Here is a 19,884-nt window from a genome sequence, read left to right on the forward strand (position 1 = left end):
CGTGGTTTTTCGTCGGGTCCTCCGATTTCCTCTAACATTAAAAAAAAAAAAACATTGAGGACTAAATTGCCTCTAGATGTGAAGGTGACTGTGACTGGTTGTTTATGTGCCCTGAAATTAGCTGGTGACCAGTTCAGGGTTTAGCCCGCCTCTTGCCCAAAGATAGCGGCACGGTTGTGACCCAAGTGAGGATGAGCAGTATGGAAGATAAATGATGAAATGAAAGCTGTGTTCGTATTGTTTTGAATGTAGTTTTTTAGGACCCTGAAAACAAATATTTGACCACTGGTCTCAAAATTATTATTTTTTTTATTGTTGCACGGTTCCCGACTCATTTGGGTTTGATTCATATCTTTTAGTATTTGCCAGTGTTTCTCAGAAGGACCTCTCTGCACTGGGAGCTGCAATCGGCCGTGATCCTTGTCCCACCTCTCGGGGGCCCCAGTCGCTGTATGTGCAGGCTCTCTCTTCACAGCTGCACCGGGGGCTCCCCCCCTGGCCGCTGTGGCCTATGGTGGAGTCCTGGTGCAGAGATGAGAGGAGATGGTTTCCTCACCATGATATTCTGTACTCAGCCTCAGGTTATTAGGTCACTACTTTGGATGGACGCTAATTGATTTTTGCCACCAATGACTTGGTGTTCCTCCAAACCGATACCAATAACCGCCATTTTTTTTTTTTTTTTTTTAATTAGTTATGCCAAGTCTTCAACCATTTCTAGGCCGAGAACCCACAAACTGATGAAAACTAGGAGAGGGACCCCTACTTATGTATATTGTATATAATTAGTTTATATTTTATTAAATTGGTTGTAACGTGAATACCTTTTTATTCATATAAATATAATTCCCAATATGTTATTTCATTTATCACATTTATAGTATTTAACTTTTGCACTCTAAGAATAAAATAATGCCTTTATTGTCATAATACCCAGGCCCATTGAGATATTGATTTAGAAATGTAATTTATGGTGCAATCAAAACTATTATGTATTTAAGACATTCATCACTCATAAGATTAATGGGTTGAAAAGTTATAATTTCATATTTGCTAATGTAATGAAGATCAATTGGGGTAAAATTGTCAGTGAGACATTCTTCTTTAAGGATCATTTATAATCTTTCTGTGCATAAACGATTTTTGACATATTATTCCTCCCACCGCGGCAAGCGTGTTTCTGCAGCCAGCCAAAAAACAACCCTGTTCCCTCCTCTGTCGGCTTGGGCTGCCAAGCTAGTCCGCTGCTTGGTAAGCTGCAGGGTGTTGCCAAGAGCTGCTCTCCGAGGGATGCAACCATCATGGCTTTGAACTTAATGGCGATCATGGCTAATTTACAGTGGATGTAGACAATTTTTGGTGTTGTAGGCAAAGAATTTTGGTGACAATCCATGACGCAAACAGCAGCCGCTGGCAAGTGAATGATGTGGCCTTTATTGGTTCAATTTTTTTTTTTTCATTATTGGATGATGAGTGAGGCGTCATTGATAGTGATTGTCATCGGCCCGATGAGTTATTGTGGATCCGTAGCCATTAAGTTTTTAACCTGTATACGTGCGTGAGTTTGTGTCTGTGTGTACAAGGGGCACGCATGATTATATTTTTGTATTTTAATTTATGTAAGTCGCTTTTTTTTTTTTTTTTATCAAAAGCGCTTATCGATGAAGATTGATTGGTTGTCACAGATTTCATTTTTTAGACAATGTGCATTGTCAGTCTAATGATTTGCGCTTGTATTGCAGCCACTCAGCAATTTGAGGGAAATGTGCTTGTAAGCGTTTTTATTTGTTTTTTTACTTAGAACTTGTATTATTATCAATCTGTTTGAATTTACTGGACAAGCTGATATTCATTGACCCAATTACCGTATTTTGTGGACGACAATTCCACTACTTTTTTCCGGCGATGTTGTGATCCTTGCAGCATATTTAACTATGTGGCTAGAATATTTATTGATTTCCCCCGCCGCCTGGGGCTATAAGTTTAAAAGTACAGCAAAATCTGTTCCAACGTAATGGTTTAAACATGGTCGTTCCCTTTAATGCACTCTGGTTTAGGCATGCACAGATGCCTCCAATGTGTTGAAGAAGACGACTTTACCCTATAGCGTGCGTAGAAGAATTTACCTCAAGGTACCGTACGTTTGGTTTACATCCAGGGCCTATTGTGCATTGCGGCCAGTATTGTATGGGGCCGGGGGGAAAGCTACAGATTAGGCGCGATTTGTTAACCAGTGCGGGCTGTTGTCCGGAAGATGTGGTACAAGGCCTTGGTTTTTCTTTAAAACTACTCCTCAAAGTAGTGATAATCTGTTTTGTATGGGGTGAGTGAGTTAATTTGTTACTGGAATTTGATCTATTCATCGTAGTTAGTGACACAAAGTTCATAGTTTTCTGTGTGTTAAGTAGTCATTATATCTAGAAATGCAAGCAGCCGCTCTTTTTTTTTTTTTTTTTTTTTTTTTAATGTCGGAGCTGATCTGAAAGTTCCATTGTATTCACATTTTTAAGTTCAGACGTACATCCATACCGCACTATGTTTGGACATTTGTGTGTTTATGCATGACAAAATATGAACAACAATAGGAAGAGTTCTTCTCTGGCATAGTTCTTTGGCTCTCCTTGGCAAGCAAAGTGTCATTGGCACCTCAGCAGCTCTCCACCTTGTTTTTAATTGCCTTTGAGTTAATTAGCCCGGTAAGTGTGAAACAATGTTGTCAGACTGTACCTCTGTGCTTCCACTCCACTTTCGACTCTGGGCCTCCCCGCTGACAGTGGAGGCATCCTAGGGGGTGCGATGGTGCATCCAAAACACAAGGGTCATGATGACTTTATGCACTTACTTGTTGGCTAGGCAGAGCTTCTCGTTGCAGGATATTTTGATTAATTTATCAGCTGCAATAATTTTCCGACTGTTAGTCATCCTACATGTAGCTGCTGTCCAATCTCAACAATGTAAGTCGACTGACAATGACAATAGTGAATATATTTAGAAGCAATTATTTTATTATACTATTAATCAATTCATTAACCATTTAAAGTATATTTTACATTTGTTAAATGCTGTATGCGGATATCACTTACAGGTATTGTTTTTATCTGCTCAGGGTCACTATACTAATGATCTACGAATAGTAAAAAAAACTATGAATTTCTGGAGGAAAAAAAACAAAAACAAAAAAACACCTTGGTTTTTGTCATATGAGTGTCCAGAAAAGTCCCCTCTGACAGCTATTTCTGTCTGACCCAGTTTTGTAGCTGCTTTGCCCATATTAGCAACGATCGTTCCCTTTCCCTTTTCTGATTAGTTGCTTAAATGTAGAAGACAAACTTGAGAGCACACGTGTTTATAATGCCAGTGCTGACTCGGTAGTGGAAAGGAAAGGCGGAGGGAGATCTTTGCTTGTGACATGCGTAGATAAACTCGAGAAATTTGAATGACCTGATTTAAGGCCTCTCGGCAGAAAAACGTCTGGACCTCATGAACACGTGGATGTTTTTAATTCATATTTCAAGTTTACTGAGGCACCACGGAGACAATATTACATTCCAAGTACTAGAAAAAGTTGTTTTGGAAAAATATGTTCTCTTTAAAGTTATTCCATTGTTACACAGTAATTTAATACAATTGATTTGAAAAATGCTTTTCTAAATAAAGTACTTGGATGCTTTACTATACAGCCAAGCAACACATTGAAAGTTGCGCAGCAATGTGAATATCAATGTTGCACTGTACTGTAAACACTGTAGCGCAATGACCGATTAAAACATTTTGGTACATTTTGTGAGAATCATCATTGTTTGCCAGGCATGTTCATGTTTTGTTGTTTTTGCCAATCTCAGTTGTGAATTGATGAACCAATGTGTGGAACAGACTCATTGTGCCAAGCCTGATTCTGCTTTTGTTTTGGCAAAAGGAGGTGCTATTTTTAGTACCAGCTGGGGTTTCAAACTTGCAGAGTTAATAGCTTATGGCTGAAGTAAACCTGTGATGCCTTCTTATTGGCCCAGCAGTTCATAGCATAATTTTAGTGTTTGATGTCACTGTTCCTTAGGTCTGATGCGCCACTTGTTCTAGGTTTTTGGCAGGTTATTACAACCGAAGCATTCAATACTGTGTGGTTTTCTCAGTTTCCCGATGTACTATTTTGTCGTGGGGAAAACTGACCCTCTCGCAGCATCCATTGTTGTTTACCGTACATGTCTCTTTCTAGAACAAAAAGTAAAACATTAGTTATGAATGCCTTAACCACTATAAATTGCTTTGTTTCTCTGACATTGTCTGTCTGTCCTCTGCTGTTCGGTATTTGATGGCAGTGCCTTTATTAGTGGTCTGGCCTTTAGGCAGAGGCTGATCCTTCGATGTCTCCCTGCTCGCCTGTCTCTCCGTGCCGCTTGCATGGGCGCCATAGATCAAGGCTGTCGCACCATGTGTAGCTGCTTGCACTGCACTGCACTGTTAGTCTCATCACTCATTCCTGTGCTCGTCAGCCGGGCTGCTGATCTCACCCAGACCTCTCTGCCCTCCTCCCAGTCCTTCCACTCGCTCGCTTTCTCTCACACATTTTTTTAATTAGGCGCGGGAGAAAAAAAAAAAAAAAACAACGAAGACATGAATATTCATACGAAACTGGCATTAATATGCACAATTATGCAAATCAGCATGCAATTAAGCCTTGTGTCTCAAGAGAGCCTGTATAGCATTAGTGCACAAGACTTGAAGAAAAGGATGATGGGTTATTTTGAGAAGTTTTCAGCTTCACCAGCCTCTTGGCTCAGTGTTTTTCCTTTGTGTGGCACGTGTTCTGCTTTTTTTTTTTTTTTTTTTTTTTGCTCATCTTATTTTGAATTGGGTCCATTTTGGGCTGTGTCCATCTCACTTAAAGTAATATAATTTTGCAACATTGCATTTGGGAATGTGTAATTTTTCTCATTTTCAGTGACTGTAATGAACGCTAATGACTATATTAAGCTTTCCCTGCCTTTTATTTATTTATTTTTACTTTGCATTGCATCTTAAAAGCAACAGCAGCTTATTTGGCCGTTAGTGATTCTCTCATGGTTTCCGTGTGCGCCCGCTGTGGCCACTTAAGGACCTAAAATGTTGAGTCGAACATGATGGCACAATCCCTTAATTTTATTATGACCTCAGTGACTCATTCATTAATGTTCAGGCTTTGTTTGCTTTTCTCTGGCGCACATTCATTTACTGGTCTAAACAAAATCTTTTTTTTTTTATTTTTTTTTTTAAGCACTGGATGAGCGCAGCAGCTCTGGTTCCTGGGGTTCGGCGGAACAGAACAGTCCTTCTTTTAGCCAGGGACGGGTAAGATCTTAATATAATTTTGTGATACTGTCACATCCATATTTTTGTAAATAATTATTGCCAATCTCACACTCACTAAGAAGTGGCGGAGTGCATTTTCAAGCCATGCGCCACATTTGTCAAGTTGTCCTTTTACTTTGTACCGAATAACCTTGGCTCAGAGTCCTGGTTGGCAAGTCATCTTGTAGCCCAAAACCTCTGTGAAAGCCCACTCGTAATTCCTGCTTCACATCCGCAGTTAACTGCCTTGGCACAAGACTCGCAATAAAGAACAAGGGCTGAAGTACATCCAGCAATGCTTTGACTAGCATGTCAATAATTAAGAAAGTCTCCCCCAATCTGATGCGCATTTCTGTTGTTCGTCCTATAGTTAAGCAGGGGGGAGCCCAGTAGGTGTGCCAAAATGAGGAGGATGACCCGGAAGAGTGCTTGTCATGCCTGTTGAACCTAGATGTTCTAATCTTGCTCTTATGTGTCCCTGCAGGGCTATGGAGAAGGATCCCACTACAGTGAACATGAAGGCTTGGCCTCTCCTTTCATAAGTTCTGGGATTGCAGGTATGATCTTTGTGTGAAGTCTTGCCTTGAAAATAACCATTTTACTGTATGTATATACATTTTTAAAAAGACAAACAATTCCAATGTAGTTGGGACATTAAATGTAAATAAAAACATTACCATGATATGCATCTTTTTCAATCTATAATAAATTCAATGCACTACAAAGACAGAATAGTTCATATTCATTCTAACGAACTTTTTTTAGGGGGGAAATATTCACTCTTTGTGAATTAGAAAAGCTGGAACAGGGGCATGTTTACCAGTGTTCCATCATGTTTCATTTTAACAATACTCGTAAGTATTTGGAAACTGAGGCCACTAATTAGTGAAACTTTACAGGTGGAATTCTTTCTCATTATTGCTCAATGTACAAATTCATATTGTCAACAGTCGGGTCTGCGTTTTTCAAATGCCACACATTTTCAATGGGAGACAGGTCTGGACCACATGCTTTTACGACAAAACAGTATGGGCGCATAGGTTGCTCCAAATTTGGATGTAACTTTCAACATTAGTGGTGCCTTCTCATATGTGCAAGTTACAGATGCTATCACAGAGGCTGGGCTTTTAACTAGATTTATTGTACTCTTCATAGTCTTACAGAGTTCTTAAATTATGGTAAAATAAAAATAAAAAAATTATCTCCCGGGCAATTTATCCCCCCCCCCACAATGGATCTATCTATCTATCTAGCTAGCTAGCTAGCTATCTATCTAGCTATCTATCTAGCTAGCTAGCTATCGTCACCTTTTTTATGCCTTTGGTATTTGCACGTCTGAGATGAGCTCAGGCTCACAGCAGCCAGTGGTGATTCTTAGTGTCGTCGTTGTATGGATTTCATTTTGCATGGTAGAGTTTTAACTTGCCTATAGATGTGGCATCAAACTATGTTAATTGACAATGGTGTTCCTGAGTCCACTTATCCTTATACAATGACGCTGGTTTTATATGCAGTGCCACCTTCGGGATCAAAGGGTATTCATTACAGATTTTCAACATTGTTGGTTGCAAATATTTCTCCAAATTATTAGAATGTTTGGTATTTTGGACTGTATGTGGCAAAATCCCGAAATTCAAACATTTTTCAATTGTATATTGAGAAATGTTCTTCTTAAACTGTCGGACAATATACTAATACTCGTTCACAAAGTGGTGAACCTCATCTCATCCTTGCTTGTTAACAATTGAGGATCGCCCGTTTATACACATTTATTACAGTCAACCTATATCCAATTAACACCTTCTTCTACACCAGTGGTTCCCAAACTTGTTTTGCAGTGCCCCACCCTTTTTGAAGATGAACTTTTCAGCGCATGCAATTGTACATTGAGAAATGTTCTTAAACTGTTGGACAATATTCTCATAGTTGTTTATAAAGTGGTGAACCTCACTACCTCCTCCCTTGAGAACAATTGAGCCTTTCCAGGAGGGTCCTTTTATACCCAATTATGACAGTCACTTATTTTCAATTAACCTATTCACCTACGGCTTTGGTTCCCAAACTTGTTTCGCAGTGCCCCACGCTTTTTGGAGATGAAATTTTCAGCCTCCCCAACATACACACACACACACGCACACGCAAAGATTATTTCTTTGGAGGCAACAAAAACATGAACAACTGCTGGGTGTAACTTAATCAAGTGTTCATGGTGGTTCATGGTGGCCCCGCGCTCCCCCCAGTTTGAAAACCACTGCCCTGTGGAACGTTCTAAACAGGTGTTTTGAGCGTTCTTCAACTGTTCCTTTCTTTTGCTGTATCTGTCCCAGCAATTTGTTACGTGTTGTAGGCATCAAATCCCAAATGAGAGAATATTTTCAAAAAACAGTTCATCCACCAGAAACATTTTGTAAATATTTTTTGTTGTATATCCACTTGAATGGAGGTTGAAAAGGATTTGCAAATCATTGTATTCTGTTTTTGCACATCTCAACTTGATTGGAATCAGGATTTGTATTTTGTTCAGTATGTATTTTAATTCTTAAAAAGTATATACTGTTGGAATTTTTAGTTATGAGCAGAGTCTCCCCATTGTGAATGTGTCCACTTGCGTGTGTTCATTGATTGAGTGTCAGGGCAGTGAAGCAGAAAGCTTCCCTAGAGTTTATCTGGCAGGCAGCTTTATGCAACTTAGTGTACTAAAAGACTAAGAAGGGCATCTCTGGGCTTTATGTACTTTTCAGAAACCGTCTTTTTCCTTTGTTTGAGTGTACGTCGCATTGACCTTATCAATTGATTTTTATTTTTTTTTTTTTCAGGTAAAAATGAGCGGCCATCGTACTCTCCGTTCGCGAATCAGGTAAGTTGCATATTTAAAAGCTGAATTTCCATCCAAAGCTACTTTTTAGTTTGATTTGGTGTGTAGGGGTGATTAGTAACATTGCCATCAGCAACTTTCATCATCGTAGCATCATGGCAGAACACATGGGACATTTGTGTGTGCTTAAGAAAAATGTGTTTTTTTTTCCTGGTCTTGTTTTTTAAATCTCTGTCAACCAAGATACTGAACTAACTACTTTGAGCTGTGCCTTATGAGTGGTCAGTTTTCCGCGATCTTGAGAAACTAGAAACCATACGTGTTAGAAGGTGGCACACCAATAAAATAATAGAGAACTGGGTTTTCCTGTATTCACATGTGAATGCTGGCTTGGGTTTGGAGAAACATTTTATTTCAAAGGAGACTCAAAGCACTAAGAAAACTATCTGGAGGTTGTCAACTTTAATACTGGATCGCCCAGTGATGGGACAGCGAAAAGGTTAAATTGATGTTAGCATGCCCCTTTATTGTAGCTATTTGTAGCCAGGTGTCCTCAAACATAATTACATAGAGATAAATATGCAACCAATAATGCCTTACCACTCATATGATATTAGATCAGAGCACGGTTTATGTATTAGAAATAATTTCTGGTGCTAGCTGCCTTTGGTCATGGACAAACATATGTAGCAAGTAGTGTGATACCATGGAATAAAAAAGGGCCATTTGTCTACTGAAGCATACTATGTGGTAAATACAAGGCCTTTTTTTTTTTTTTTTTTTACATGGCATCACATAATCATAAATTTCATGTTCATGCTGCACTCTTACAGTATGTCTTCAGTAAAACCTCACCCCTCTTTGCAGCCTGGTTTCCTTCCGAGTGAAATTGCAATGCCTAGTCCAGACGCCATGTCCCCCTCTGGCCTTAAGTCAGGATCCCAGTTTTACCAATCCTACCAGAACAATCCGCGGAGGAGGCCGCCTGATGGGGGCTTGGGTAAGTATACACTAACGGATCACCGAATAAAAATTTTAGAATTTAGATGCCAAATTGGACTATCAATATCATACCCCCGCTGCTTCCCCTCGGAAGAAACAAACCCTCATGGCATGCACCAGTGACTGCCAACATTTACAGCATTTTTTCCTCTGACAGTCACATGCCCAAAAACTGGCACGCGCTACAATGCTGTATTGTGTTCGGTTACAACTATAGCAGGCCCATGAAGATCATGTATTTTTTCTGACATGGCCGCTTGTATATTGTCTCACTTTTACCTTTTCTTTGTTTCCTCCATCTACATGCATGTAGACTCCCAACCAAAGAAGATTCGGAAACCCCCTGGCCTTCCTTCCTCGGTGAGACCTTCCTTCTCGCTGTTCTCTCGATACACACACACACATGCGCGCGCACTTACACTCCCCACCCCCAACTCACTGACACATGCGCTGCTTGCTCCTCTCCGCTTGAGCAGTTCTGTGACAGACGGGGTAAAGACCCACAGTGAGCTGACATCAACATTTATCAAGCTCAACTTCTACCACGTGTGTTTGAGTCTTCCCTACACTCACCATTCTCACACCTTTCATGGAAATCCCATTTCTCAGATTTTGATTAAATTGTTAGTGTCACCCTTTTGCCGTGCTGTTAAACTCCGATATTGGGTCCGGCCGGACAAAGGGTCACTGTACCAAATTTTGTCAGCGCGCCCAGAATTTCCGGCAGCTGATGGTGCTTGTGTGTGACGCGGCACAGACATTTGGAAATGCAAGTCACACACTACATGTTTGACTATACACTCAACGAATTGGCAGTTGCCCACATAACTCCTCTTTTTATAGACTGTTGAGTTTAGACTTGGATACTAATTGCCATCCTGCCTCAGTGTACCGCTTCAACTACTGTAGTTCATTTTCAGCACCGCAGGATTACTAGTTTTTCACTGTACCAAACCTCAAGAATACTTTCACTGGTGATAAATTGTTTTACCGGATTTTTCTGTATTGTTTGATTTCTTGTAACTGTTGGTACCCTACCCTTAAAGTGGGTTGAAAAGCGCCATTAAATATTTAAATATTATTATCAGTTCATCTAACTTTTTGCGGTATCTTTCAGTATTTGATTTGTCGTATTTTGAGGTGACATTACCGCACTGCTCCATTTAGTGACGTACTGAAAATAATATAGTGGAACTTAACAGTGGAAATTATAGATCTTTACCTTGTAGTGGTGGAGTGCAGCCCCTTGTCACAAATTTTATAAAAAGATATCTGAATGGGGCGGCACGGTAAAGTAGCTGTAAAGCGTTGGCCTCACAGTTCTGTGGTACAGGGTTCAATCCCGGCCTGCTAGTTTGGAGTTTGCATGTTCTCCCCGTGCCTGCCCGTTTTTTTTCCAGATACTGCGGTTTCCTCCCACGTCCCAAAAAACATGCATTAATTGGACACTCAAAATTACCTCTAGGTGTGATCGTGAGTGTGACTGTTGGCTCGCAACAACTTCAGGGTGTTCCCTGCCTCTTGTCCGTTGACAGCTGATATAGGCTCCAGCACTCCCATAACCCTTGTGAGGATGAACGACAAAGAAGATGGATGGATAGATATCTGAATGTATTTTGCATTTTTTAGCAGAATATTTTTTATTTTATTATTTTTTTTTTAAACACAGCAAGCCCAAAAAAAAAGTAATTTGTTGTTTTGGTTTAATTTTCTCAGTTTACTAAATTAATGGTCTTAATGATTTGCACACAACAGTACTAAACATACTGAACACATGAACCCGAGCCACACAAGCCAATTACTATCAATTCGCTCCCTTGCTATTCGTGGCATGGCAACATACTTGACATACCTCTCTGACAGTGCCAATCAAAACTGATCCTTATAATCCCAGATAAAATTTTGATCCATATTGTATATTCTTAGATTGTTCAGGTGCACCTAATATTGTGATGCTGGCTACATTTTGTTGTGAGGTTACATGAGAATTGGCTTGCTTGTATTTTGTCAGGGCTAAGAGCAAGCAGATTTTTCTGGTCGGCCAGGTCACAAATTGCAGAGCCACGGATGCATAATTTGGGACGAGGTTAAATCTAGCGTAAAAAGGAGTTTGTCTTGTTGTTGCTGTGAGATGTAGTTAGCGGAGCCTATTACATTGATTAGGAAGGAGGGCATTACATGGATTAATGGCAATTTTGTCAGAAACTGTGAATCAAGTATTGTGTCCCCACTGACCCCCCCGGTCTTCCACCTGTGGGTGCTGGCGGTTTGAAGTGGCTGTTGAAACCGCAGCATGTAAACACTTCTCCTGTGCGTCTGTATCGCACGCTAGAGCGTGTGTGAACATGACACCCCTCTCCCCCAACCCACTCCCTATTCTCACTGTCTGAACCTCAGTCATTCTGTTGCGTTGTGAATGATGACCGTGTGGTTTGAGTGCAAATGATCAGATGTCTGTGCGTCAATCCCCTCCCCCCACCTCAGTCAGCCCCGCGCCTACGCCTCAGAACATGATGGCCTGGGTGGGCCTCCCCCCTGCGAGTGACCCAGTTGTGATGCACGGTGCTTGCGAGACCTCTTAGCCCCCGTGTCTGAGCCCAGATTAATGACTGCCAATGATGATCCTGTGGTCCCACATTCCCTCTATGCCTGCTTCATGCGGACACCCTATGCTAACTCCTTTTGTACTTATATTTAGCAAATTAGGAAACCTTGTCCATGTAAAGACCATTCATGCTTCACCTGAGCCTCCCTGACTTCCTAGAAGCAAACTAAAGCAACTTATCCCCGTTGCCCATTAAATTAACCGCCATTGCCCTGTGGTGGAAGAATAAAGCACTTTTGAGTTAAATTGGACGTTAATCTGAATCCACTCCCACCGGTGTTTTCCTAGCAGAAACCCCTTTGTGCGGTCATAACCTAAATTACATTAAAACCCTATTAATTGAGGATTTTAGCCTAGAAATCCCTTTTCTTCCCCAAAATACAATTACGCCGCCTGGCACCAGTCTTTGTGTAGTTCCGTTACCATAATAGAGCAACAGGATTCACGCGACATTGTTCCCCATGAAAGAGCAACTCAAAGCCCACTGTTAAATGAAGCCATCCCAGTCATGTTTTTCCCCTGAATTAACAGCGATCATGTAAAATCCCCCGTTTCCTTCACACTCCCCTGGCCATATCAAGCGTTATTTAAGTCATTTAGATTACCTTCTACTGCCCCCCCTCCCTCAACACCCCTTATCTATCTACCCATTTCATAAATCATCAGGACCCTCATTTTTTCTCCTCCTCAATCATCCCTCTCGCTCCTTCACCCCCTACCCATTGCAGGCTCTCTCGCGCTCTCTCTCTCTCTCTCTCTCTCTCTCTCCTCTCTCTCTCTCTCTCTCTCTCTCTCACTGGATCCCAGCCCCCATCTCCCTCCCCTCACTCCTTCTCCTCAGCCCAGCTGCCTGTGGAGTTGGATGTGGTCCAGGAACAGGCAGATGGCTCTGTAATTAGAAGTGCATCTCTCCATTCCCTTTCCACTTCTCCCTGTTAAATCAAATTACAGAAAAAAAAAATCCCTTCTCTGGATTAGCATTCTTTGGTGCATAGCCCCCATTCTTCCTCTCTTCCTGTGTTCTGCCATGTGCAACACAAGCAGAGGGTGTTGCAGGGGAACTCGGAGGTCGCTGATTATTCTCAGAAAATCATGGCTCCTCGTATCTGCCTTCAATCTGTGGAACTGGAGTTCTTAAAAGCTCAGCATGTAGTTTTGCAAGAAACTGTGGTCGTGTGCCATTACAGTTGTCAGTTGTGAACCCCCCGTGGAAGTCAACCCTCGCAGAAAGTGATGATGGTTCTTGAATGGCAGATGTGTGTATGTTCCATTACGTGTTTTGGCTCTCCCTTTTTGCACGGTATGTGTATGCATGTCTGTTTCTGGGGAGGGGCTGTTTGCCAGCCTGCGTGATGTCACCAGGGTCCTGGGAGCAAGAGGAAGTGCTCACCAAGGACCGGGACCTGAGCCTTAGCCATGCCCAGCGTGCCATGGCCGCTGTTCTTCCTCCACAGGAGAGGGGCCTGCATGCAGACTCCCTTTCGCCATCTTGTGGCCCCTTAGAAACTAGCGTTAGTGTACAGACGCAAAATCATAAGGTAGAGCCTCATCTTTACTTCTCTCTGTGCTTGTTTAGGTGTATGCATCCACCTCCGGTGATGAATATGCCAGAGACAATGGAGGTTATCCTGGTGGTAAGCCCGGCACTGTCTACCCGGGCTCTTTCTACATGCAAGGTAATATCTCAGTTTTGATGATCACATATTAGGAATGGGAAATCGAGCCCCGGTTTTTAAATTAGCCCCAGGGCTAAATAATTGACACCTTTTTAAGTCTAGGTCTACCTTTCATAGTATTAACTGTATTGGACAAATTACTCCTTTATTTTTAATTTATTAAGGCTAAATAAATTAAATAAATTTATTAAGGCGGAGGCCCCGTAGCTCAGTGATTAGAGCACTGGTTTGGTAAACCAGGGGTTGTGGGTTCGTATCCCACTGGGGCCTCCACTCCCTGAGAAGGGTTGCGTCAGGAAGGGCATCCGGCATAAAAATAGTGCCAAACATATATGTGCGTTCATCTGAGATGACACGCTGTGGTGACCCCAAAAGGGACAAGCCGAAAGAAACTTACTTTATTTTTAATTTATTAAGGCTGTAGGAACGTAAATGTGCACGTTTCAACTCTCTAATCTAGTTTCTGACTTAGAATAAAATGAAGATATTCTCCTAAGAAGCATTTTCACAATAATTGGAGGCAAACCATCTTGCCCCATTCTTGTGCTCTACGCTGGAGTTATAGCTAGCTCCTTCCTATCCCTGTGTCGTGCTACGCGATCATACAACGATATGATTCGTAGTAATTTATAATAATCTATCGTGCCGTATAACCATATTGTAATTAGATATTACCATTTCAGAAAAGCACAATCATTAAAGCAAAACCTAATAGACAATGAGATGCTCCTTGTTTAATCATTTGTCATATGTGTGTATATTTCTACAAGTGTACATAAGTGTATGTAAAATTAGAGCACAACTGTACATTTAAGCAGTCATACATATTTGTTTAGTTATGTTAATAATAAATGCCAAAAGGTTTTGGGACTTTGAGTGTGGTATTGTGATATATGAACAGATGTACATACAATGGCTATCCTATGAGTGTATAGCACAATTAAACCGACATTGAATGATCTTCTGGACCTTTGCTTTTAGGCATTTTTTTTCAATCTGGAGTTTTTTTTTTTAATTTTAGTTGAATACCCCTATTTGTATGTTTGACATTACAGTAGTAATTTGTGGAATATGTGAGATTTTCTGGAAATGTTTTGTTTGGCATACATTTTTTTTTTGCAGTTGCCCACAAGTTTATTGACAAAAAATTTCAATGTTAATTTGATTTGGTTTTGTTTAAAAAAAAAAAAAAAAATTTTACATTTTTAGTACTAATAAGCATACCGATAAACTACCAAATCGGTGAGCCATATCATTAAAATCTTAGCAATACACATCATTTCCAAGTATACTGTATTATTCTTGCATCAAAAGCCTGAATTCTTGAGTGCTTCTCCGCAGAAGACCCTTGGTCATCCACCGGCTACTCCGCGATGCTGAGTAACTCCACTCACATTGGACCACCGGGATCCTTCTCATCACTGAACCCACAAGACAGGATGGTGGGTAGACCTTCATTTCTTTAACATTACTTCCTGCAATATTAACTGTTAGTTTTGAGCCATTCTTTCACACTTCTAGTGCTTGTTTGGGAGAAGGCTGTTTGTCTTAATATGAGGGGGGCTAATACATTTTTTTTCCCTGTGTCTGTACCCACAGAACTATCCACTGCATGGCAGCGAAGTCAACGGCTTCCACGCCGCCCCCACCACTTACAACCACACGCCTGCCATCAACGGAGAGGCCATCATGGGTGAGAAACAAATTCATACGTTTAAAAATGGATCTCTTACTAATAGACTCACTTGTGTTTATATCACAGCAGGCAACAGAGCCACCACAGTGCAAGTCGCCAGTTCTGGAGATGAAATCGGCAAGGCTCTTGCCTCAGTGAGTTTTTTTTTTTTTTTTTTTGCATATCACTGGTTTTGATGTAGAAAATACTTGCACTAAAGTGTCACTTAAATGCAATCAGTAGAACTCAACTCTGACAAATGGATCTGAAAATCCTGAAATACTTGTTTTTCAAAATTATTTTACCGCAGATTTATCCGTCGGACCACAATAGTAATAACTTCTCCTCAGCTCCATCTACTCCAGGTTCTCCTCAGGCTATTACAGGTAAAGTGTAGGTCTCATATGCGCACGTAATTACTTTGTACTCTCAGTGTCTTTTAAGTCTGTGCCCAAGACTGCTCCAACTTAGTGTTTGTTCTTTATAGCAGATATGCCTCAGCAGCTTCCTCTGATGTCGAATTAAGAATGACCACATATCACAGTCTCCATGTTTCTCTGTACAGGAGGACAGTCTCAATGGCAAAGACCAACTACACCAAGTTTTGAAGCGCAACCACATACACTGGTACGCTACAGCCTCTAAACTAGATGCTGAATATTAGTATATAATAATGTTATTCTGGACACAGTTTCTCCAAACCTCATTATAATCTCTGCATGTATTTTGACAGCAGAGTAAAATGGAGGACCGTTTAGAGGAGGCCATCCATGTGCTGCGGAACCATGCTGTGGGCCAGGGCCCCGGCTTAGATGGTGCCCACCCCGACATGCACAGCCTTCTGTCTGCTGCAGTACACAACGGTGGCCTTGGATCCCTCTCTCCAGCTTTCCCCAATGCAAGCCTCGCTCTTAGCAACAGACATCCTGTTATGGTGAGCCGTCCACTAGCTTCTCTTATTGATGAGTATCATAATGTGGATGAAAGAAAATCCATAGGTTATGGTTTATCGTTCTTATTGATTCCTATAAAAAGGAGAAGGCTGATATGCTACGTAATGTTGATTCAGAAGGCATAAACCCCATAGAAATGGACTGTGTGTTGGTTATAGTACTGAAACAATTGCAGTATATTTTGCAGTATGTACATATATTTATTTATTTATTTGTAAGGCATCTTCTGAAGTATTCTGTTTCTAAATATGGAAAAGAAACTTTGGTAGGGCAACACGGTGGTTAACTGGTTAGCGCTAGGCTTTACACGATCAAGATTTTTTTTTTTGGGCCAATCACCCATCTGATCACAAGATGGAGCAGTGTGTCTGTTTAAACGACTTATTGAATAACCCAATGTACTCAGTACTGTCTACATTTTGTCTGAGACTGTGCAAAATTATCCCACAGAGATGATTTTTTTCATCGACAACATTGAAAAAGCCTTTATTCGGCGTCAGATAATTGCAATACTGTGCCACAAGACGCGTCACAAGGCTAAAAATAAACTAGCTTTTCGGTACTCTGTGTCGTCGTCACGTATGAAAATCTCTTTTGTGGAGTCAGATCGGCGTATTCTGTTATTAAAGCCATTTGGCTGATCAGCCAATACTGATCAAACTGATCAGAATTGGTGTAAAGTCTCGATAGAACATCTGTGCAGTGCTCTCAGTTCAGAGGTCCCGAGTTAAAATTAATCCTCTCCTGTGTCCTGTGTTCTCCCCAGGCCTGTTGTTTTTCCCCGGTACTCTGGTTCCCTACCACATTCCCCCAAAAAATGCATGGTAGGTTAATTGAAGACTCTAAATTGTCCGTCCTTGTGAATGTGAGTAGGAATGATTGTCTGTCCTCTGCGATTGGCTGGAGGTAAGTTCAGGATGTCTCACCTGAAGTCAGCTGAGAAAGGTCCCAGCACACCCGCGACCGTAGTAAGGATAAGTGGAACATAAAATTGATGGATGGATGGATGGAAAAACAGTAGAGACGTAGTAGTTGTTGAACAAACACAAATAACTTATCAGTTTGACTCAGGTCAAGTAGTGTAATACAGAGTCCAACGCAAACATGGCGAAGCACCATTTAGCTGTTATGCTGCTGCTGCAAAAAAAAAAATATTAAGTTGCCAAGAGAGGTGACGTCAGCCCCAAGTGTGTTTTCAAATCCAGATTAAGAACTTTTTTCTCATGCGCTGTAGAGTCCTTCCACTTTTCACTTTCTTGCACTAAAAGTTGTTTTTTAATTGTACTTTTTATTTTCAAATGTTATTTTTTGTTTGAATGCTTTTAGTAATGTTCAAGCACATTGAGTAACCTTGTATATAAAATGTGCTATACAAATTAATTTGCTTTGCTTGTGCCACCTAGTGGATAGTCGTAAAACTGCAAGACAATGGGACTTGGTCTACTTATCTGTTGTTCATAACTTTCACTGGTTAGTTTTTGTTCCACAAACATTTTAACGTGACAGAAAAGGTCAAAAGGTATGACTGCCCTGCATGCCAACAAAGTGGCAATTTTGGTAATGCGGACAGATAACTGGGGAACAATTTGGGGGAAAAAAATTAAGTTTTATGCTGATTAAAAGCAAAACTGGCATGCTGATTATAAAATTGCAGTCAGTTTTTTTCTCCCACGTCAGTTTTTGTCCACATCTTACCCTCCAGATAAAGAAGATTCCAATGATTAAGTGTAGTCCGACTTCCCAGCTCATTACGATTGAAGTCAATTACAGCTACGTGCCAGCTTTTTTTGTGCAGTAACAATTGAGACACTGCGGGGAGAGGTGTGTCCAGCTCTCAATAAGTCAGTACTGTTAATACCTGCAAGCGAGCATAGTTGGAATTAAGAGAAATTGTGCTGGCTTTTCCCTTAACTTTATCACCATGGGAACGCCGTTGTAAGTTCTATTTCATTTTAAGCTGTCTTTTTTTTTGTTTCAAGTTTTCACAGCCTATTACATCTTATTGTTTTTAATACATATATATAAATATATATACTTATATTTCCTTTGTTCTAAAACTTGACATGATAGAGAAAATTTTTGATTAGTCAGGAAGGGCATCCGGCGTAAAAATTGTGCCAAACATATGTGCGTTCATCTGAGATGACACGCTGTGGCGACCCCGAAAGGGACAAGCCGAAAGAAACTTACTTACTAACTTACTTTTTTTGTATTCCACACCCTAAAATGATTTAAAAATAACAGTCAGACCTAACTCAACGAAAATTGTCGCCGAGTGTGTGATGTCATTAACAAAACTTTGCTGATATACTTTTTTTTTTTTTATCACTTGGGATCGACCAGCACTCCCTTCAATTGCAATCTACTGATTGAGCACGCTTGGTTTAGGAATTATAACTATTTGCATATGTGCCTCATTTTAGTTGGGATAGGCTCCAGCACTCCTGCAACCCTTGTGAGGATAAGTGACGTGGAAAATACACATGGACTTTTTAAGGGGGCCAGCTAGCTGCATGCTAGCATCGCATATCCTCTGGTTAAACCAGGTTTCAGTGATAATCAAAACACCTCAGTCAAGAATAGGGGTGGATGATATATGTTGCCTTTGATAAAATGTTTGTTGCTTAAACGATGTGCAATATTACATATTATTGAGCGTTCTTACTGTCTCTAAAAGAAAACAACCAAACTGATTCATGGATGGCATAGGAGGAAGAGAAAGAAGTGCATAAAGTCCTTATTCATCGAATCAGCAGATGTGATTCAGTCACGTGACTCACTGAGAAGCAAAATAAACTCTTGCTTTCAAACTAGTGAGCCCAGCAACTTTTTTAGCAGTTGAGCGGCTTAACCAGCAGAATTGAAACAGTTAACCTCAGTGGAATGCATGTAGCCTAAAAGTCTGTTGACCACCAGGAAAATAACAGAGGCCTCTCAATGTATATGTTAGCTGCCCAAACATGGCCATTTTGAAAAGCGAAACAAACACAATTTACTGTGTGGTTTGTTCATATATTCACTAGATGAATTATTCATTGTGGCTAAGATTTACAAAGAAAACTGCGCGCCATCAAAGTTATCCCGACTGCTGGTGAGGCTAATGGGGGAGCTTGTGATTGTAGCCCGCAGCTGTTTGTCACTAAACACTCTATTTAATTATTTAACACTGTACTGTACTCACCAATATCAGGTGCTAAATTTTTCAGCAGGATTTGCAAAAAAAAAAAACAAATCTGCGGTCATGACTTCTTTCATCATTAAATTATCCTTGGGTGTAAAGGTTTATCTTTTTTCATTTTCACTCCTCATAAGAAACACCTTAGTATGTTTAAAGGTTGTTAAACTTTATGAAGGTACTAAATATAATTTCCCTAATGGGATGAATAATGTATCCATCCAGCCATCCGTCCATGACATCTGCGAAAGAAAAGATAACCGACTATATGACAGAAGCACTTAAACGTTGGCAAGACTTAAAGAACGTCATCTCAAATCTCCCTTTCATTGCCAGAACGGTTGATAGTTCATTTTAGTCAACTCAGGAATTTCTTGAACTTAGATGGACCTTTTAGACAAATTTCAGTCAGGTTTTCGAGCTCATCACAGTACAGAATCTGCATCGATCAAAGCGCTAAATGAATACTGATTAAGGAAAGGTCTCAATCCTGGTCTTGCTGGACTTCTGAACAGGTTGGAGATGTGTGTAGGATAAATGGAACGGTCCTTAAATGGTTCAGGTCCTACCTGGAGGAAAGGACTTCTTTTGTAACCTCTGGAAGTGTTCAATCCCAAAAAATGGTCCCTCAGGGGCGAGTTCTTGGACCCCTCCTGTT

General features: G+C 40.7%; 1 protein-coding gene across 10 annotated transcripts in view; it reads left to right on the forward strand.

The window, feature by feature from the left end:
• The window catches only part of tcf3b (transcription factor 3b), a 48,748-nt gene that overhangs the window by 21,208 nt on the left and 7,656 nt on the right, over positions 1-19,884 (forward strand). For 9 of the 10 annotated variants that reach the window (XM_061825028.1, XM_061825030.1, XM_061825031.1 and 6 more), the window contains 12 exons: positions 5,252-5,325; positions 5,810-5,882; positions 8,142-8,182; positions 9,008-9,140; positions 9,456-9,502; positions 13,324-13,423; positions 14,765-14,865; positions 15,023-15,116; positions 15,186-15,253; positions 15,409-15,484; positions 15,664-15,725; positions 15,832-16,032. In XM_061825028.1, coding sequence (XP_061681012.1) covers positions 5,252-5,325; positions 5,810-5,882; positions 8,142-8,182; positions 9,008-9,140; positions 9,456-9,502; positions 13,324-13,423; positions 14,765-14,865; positions 15,023-15,116; positions 15,186-15,253; positions 15,409-15,484; positions 15,664-15,725; positions 15,832-16,032 — 1,070 coding nt within the window. The remainder of the gene's footprint in view (positions 1-5,251; positions 5,326-5,809; positions 5,883-8,141; positions 8,183-9,007; positions 9,141-9,455; positions 9,503-13,323; positions 13,424-14,764; positions 14,866-15,022; positions 15,117-15,185; positions 15,254-15,408; positions 15,485-15,663; positions 15,726-15,831; positions 16,033-19,884) is intronic. The other variant, XM_061825032.1, reaches the window with a different exon arrangement.

The sequence above is a fragment of the Syngnathoides biaculeatus genome, chromosome 7, assembly GCF_019802595.1.
Source record: "Syngnathoides biaculeatus isolate LvHL_M chromosome 7, ASM1980259v1, whole genome shotgun sequence".
NCBI lineage: Eukaryota > Metazoa > Chordata > Actinopteri > Syngnathiformes > Syngnathidae > Syngnathoides > Syngnathoides biaculeatus.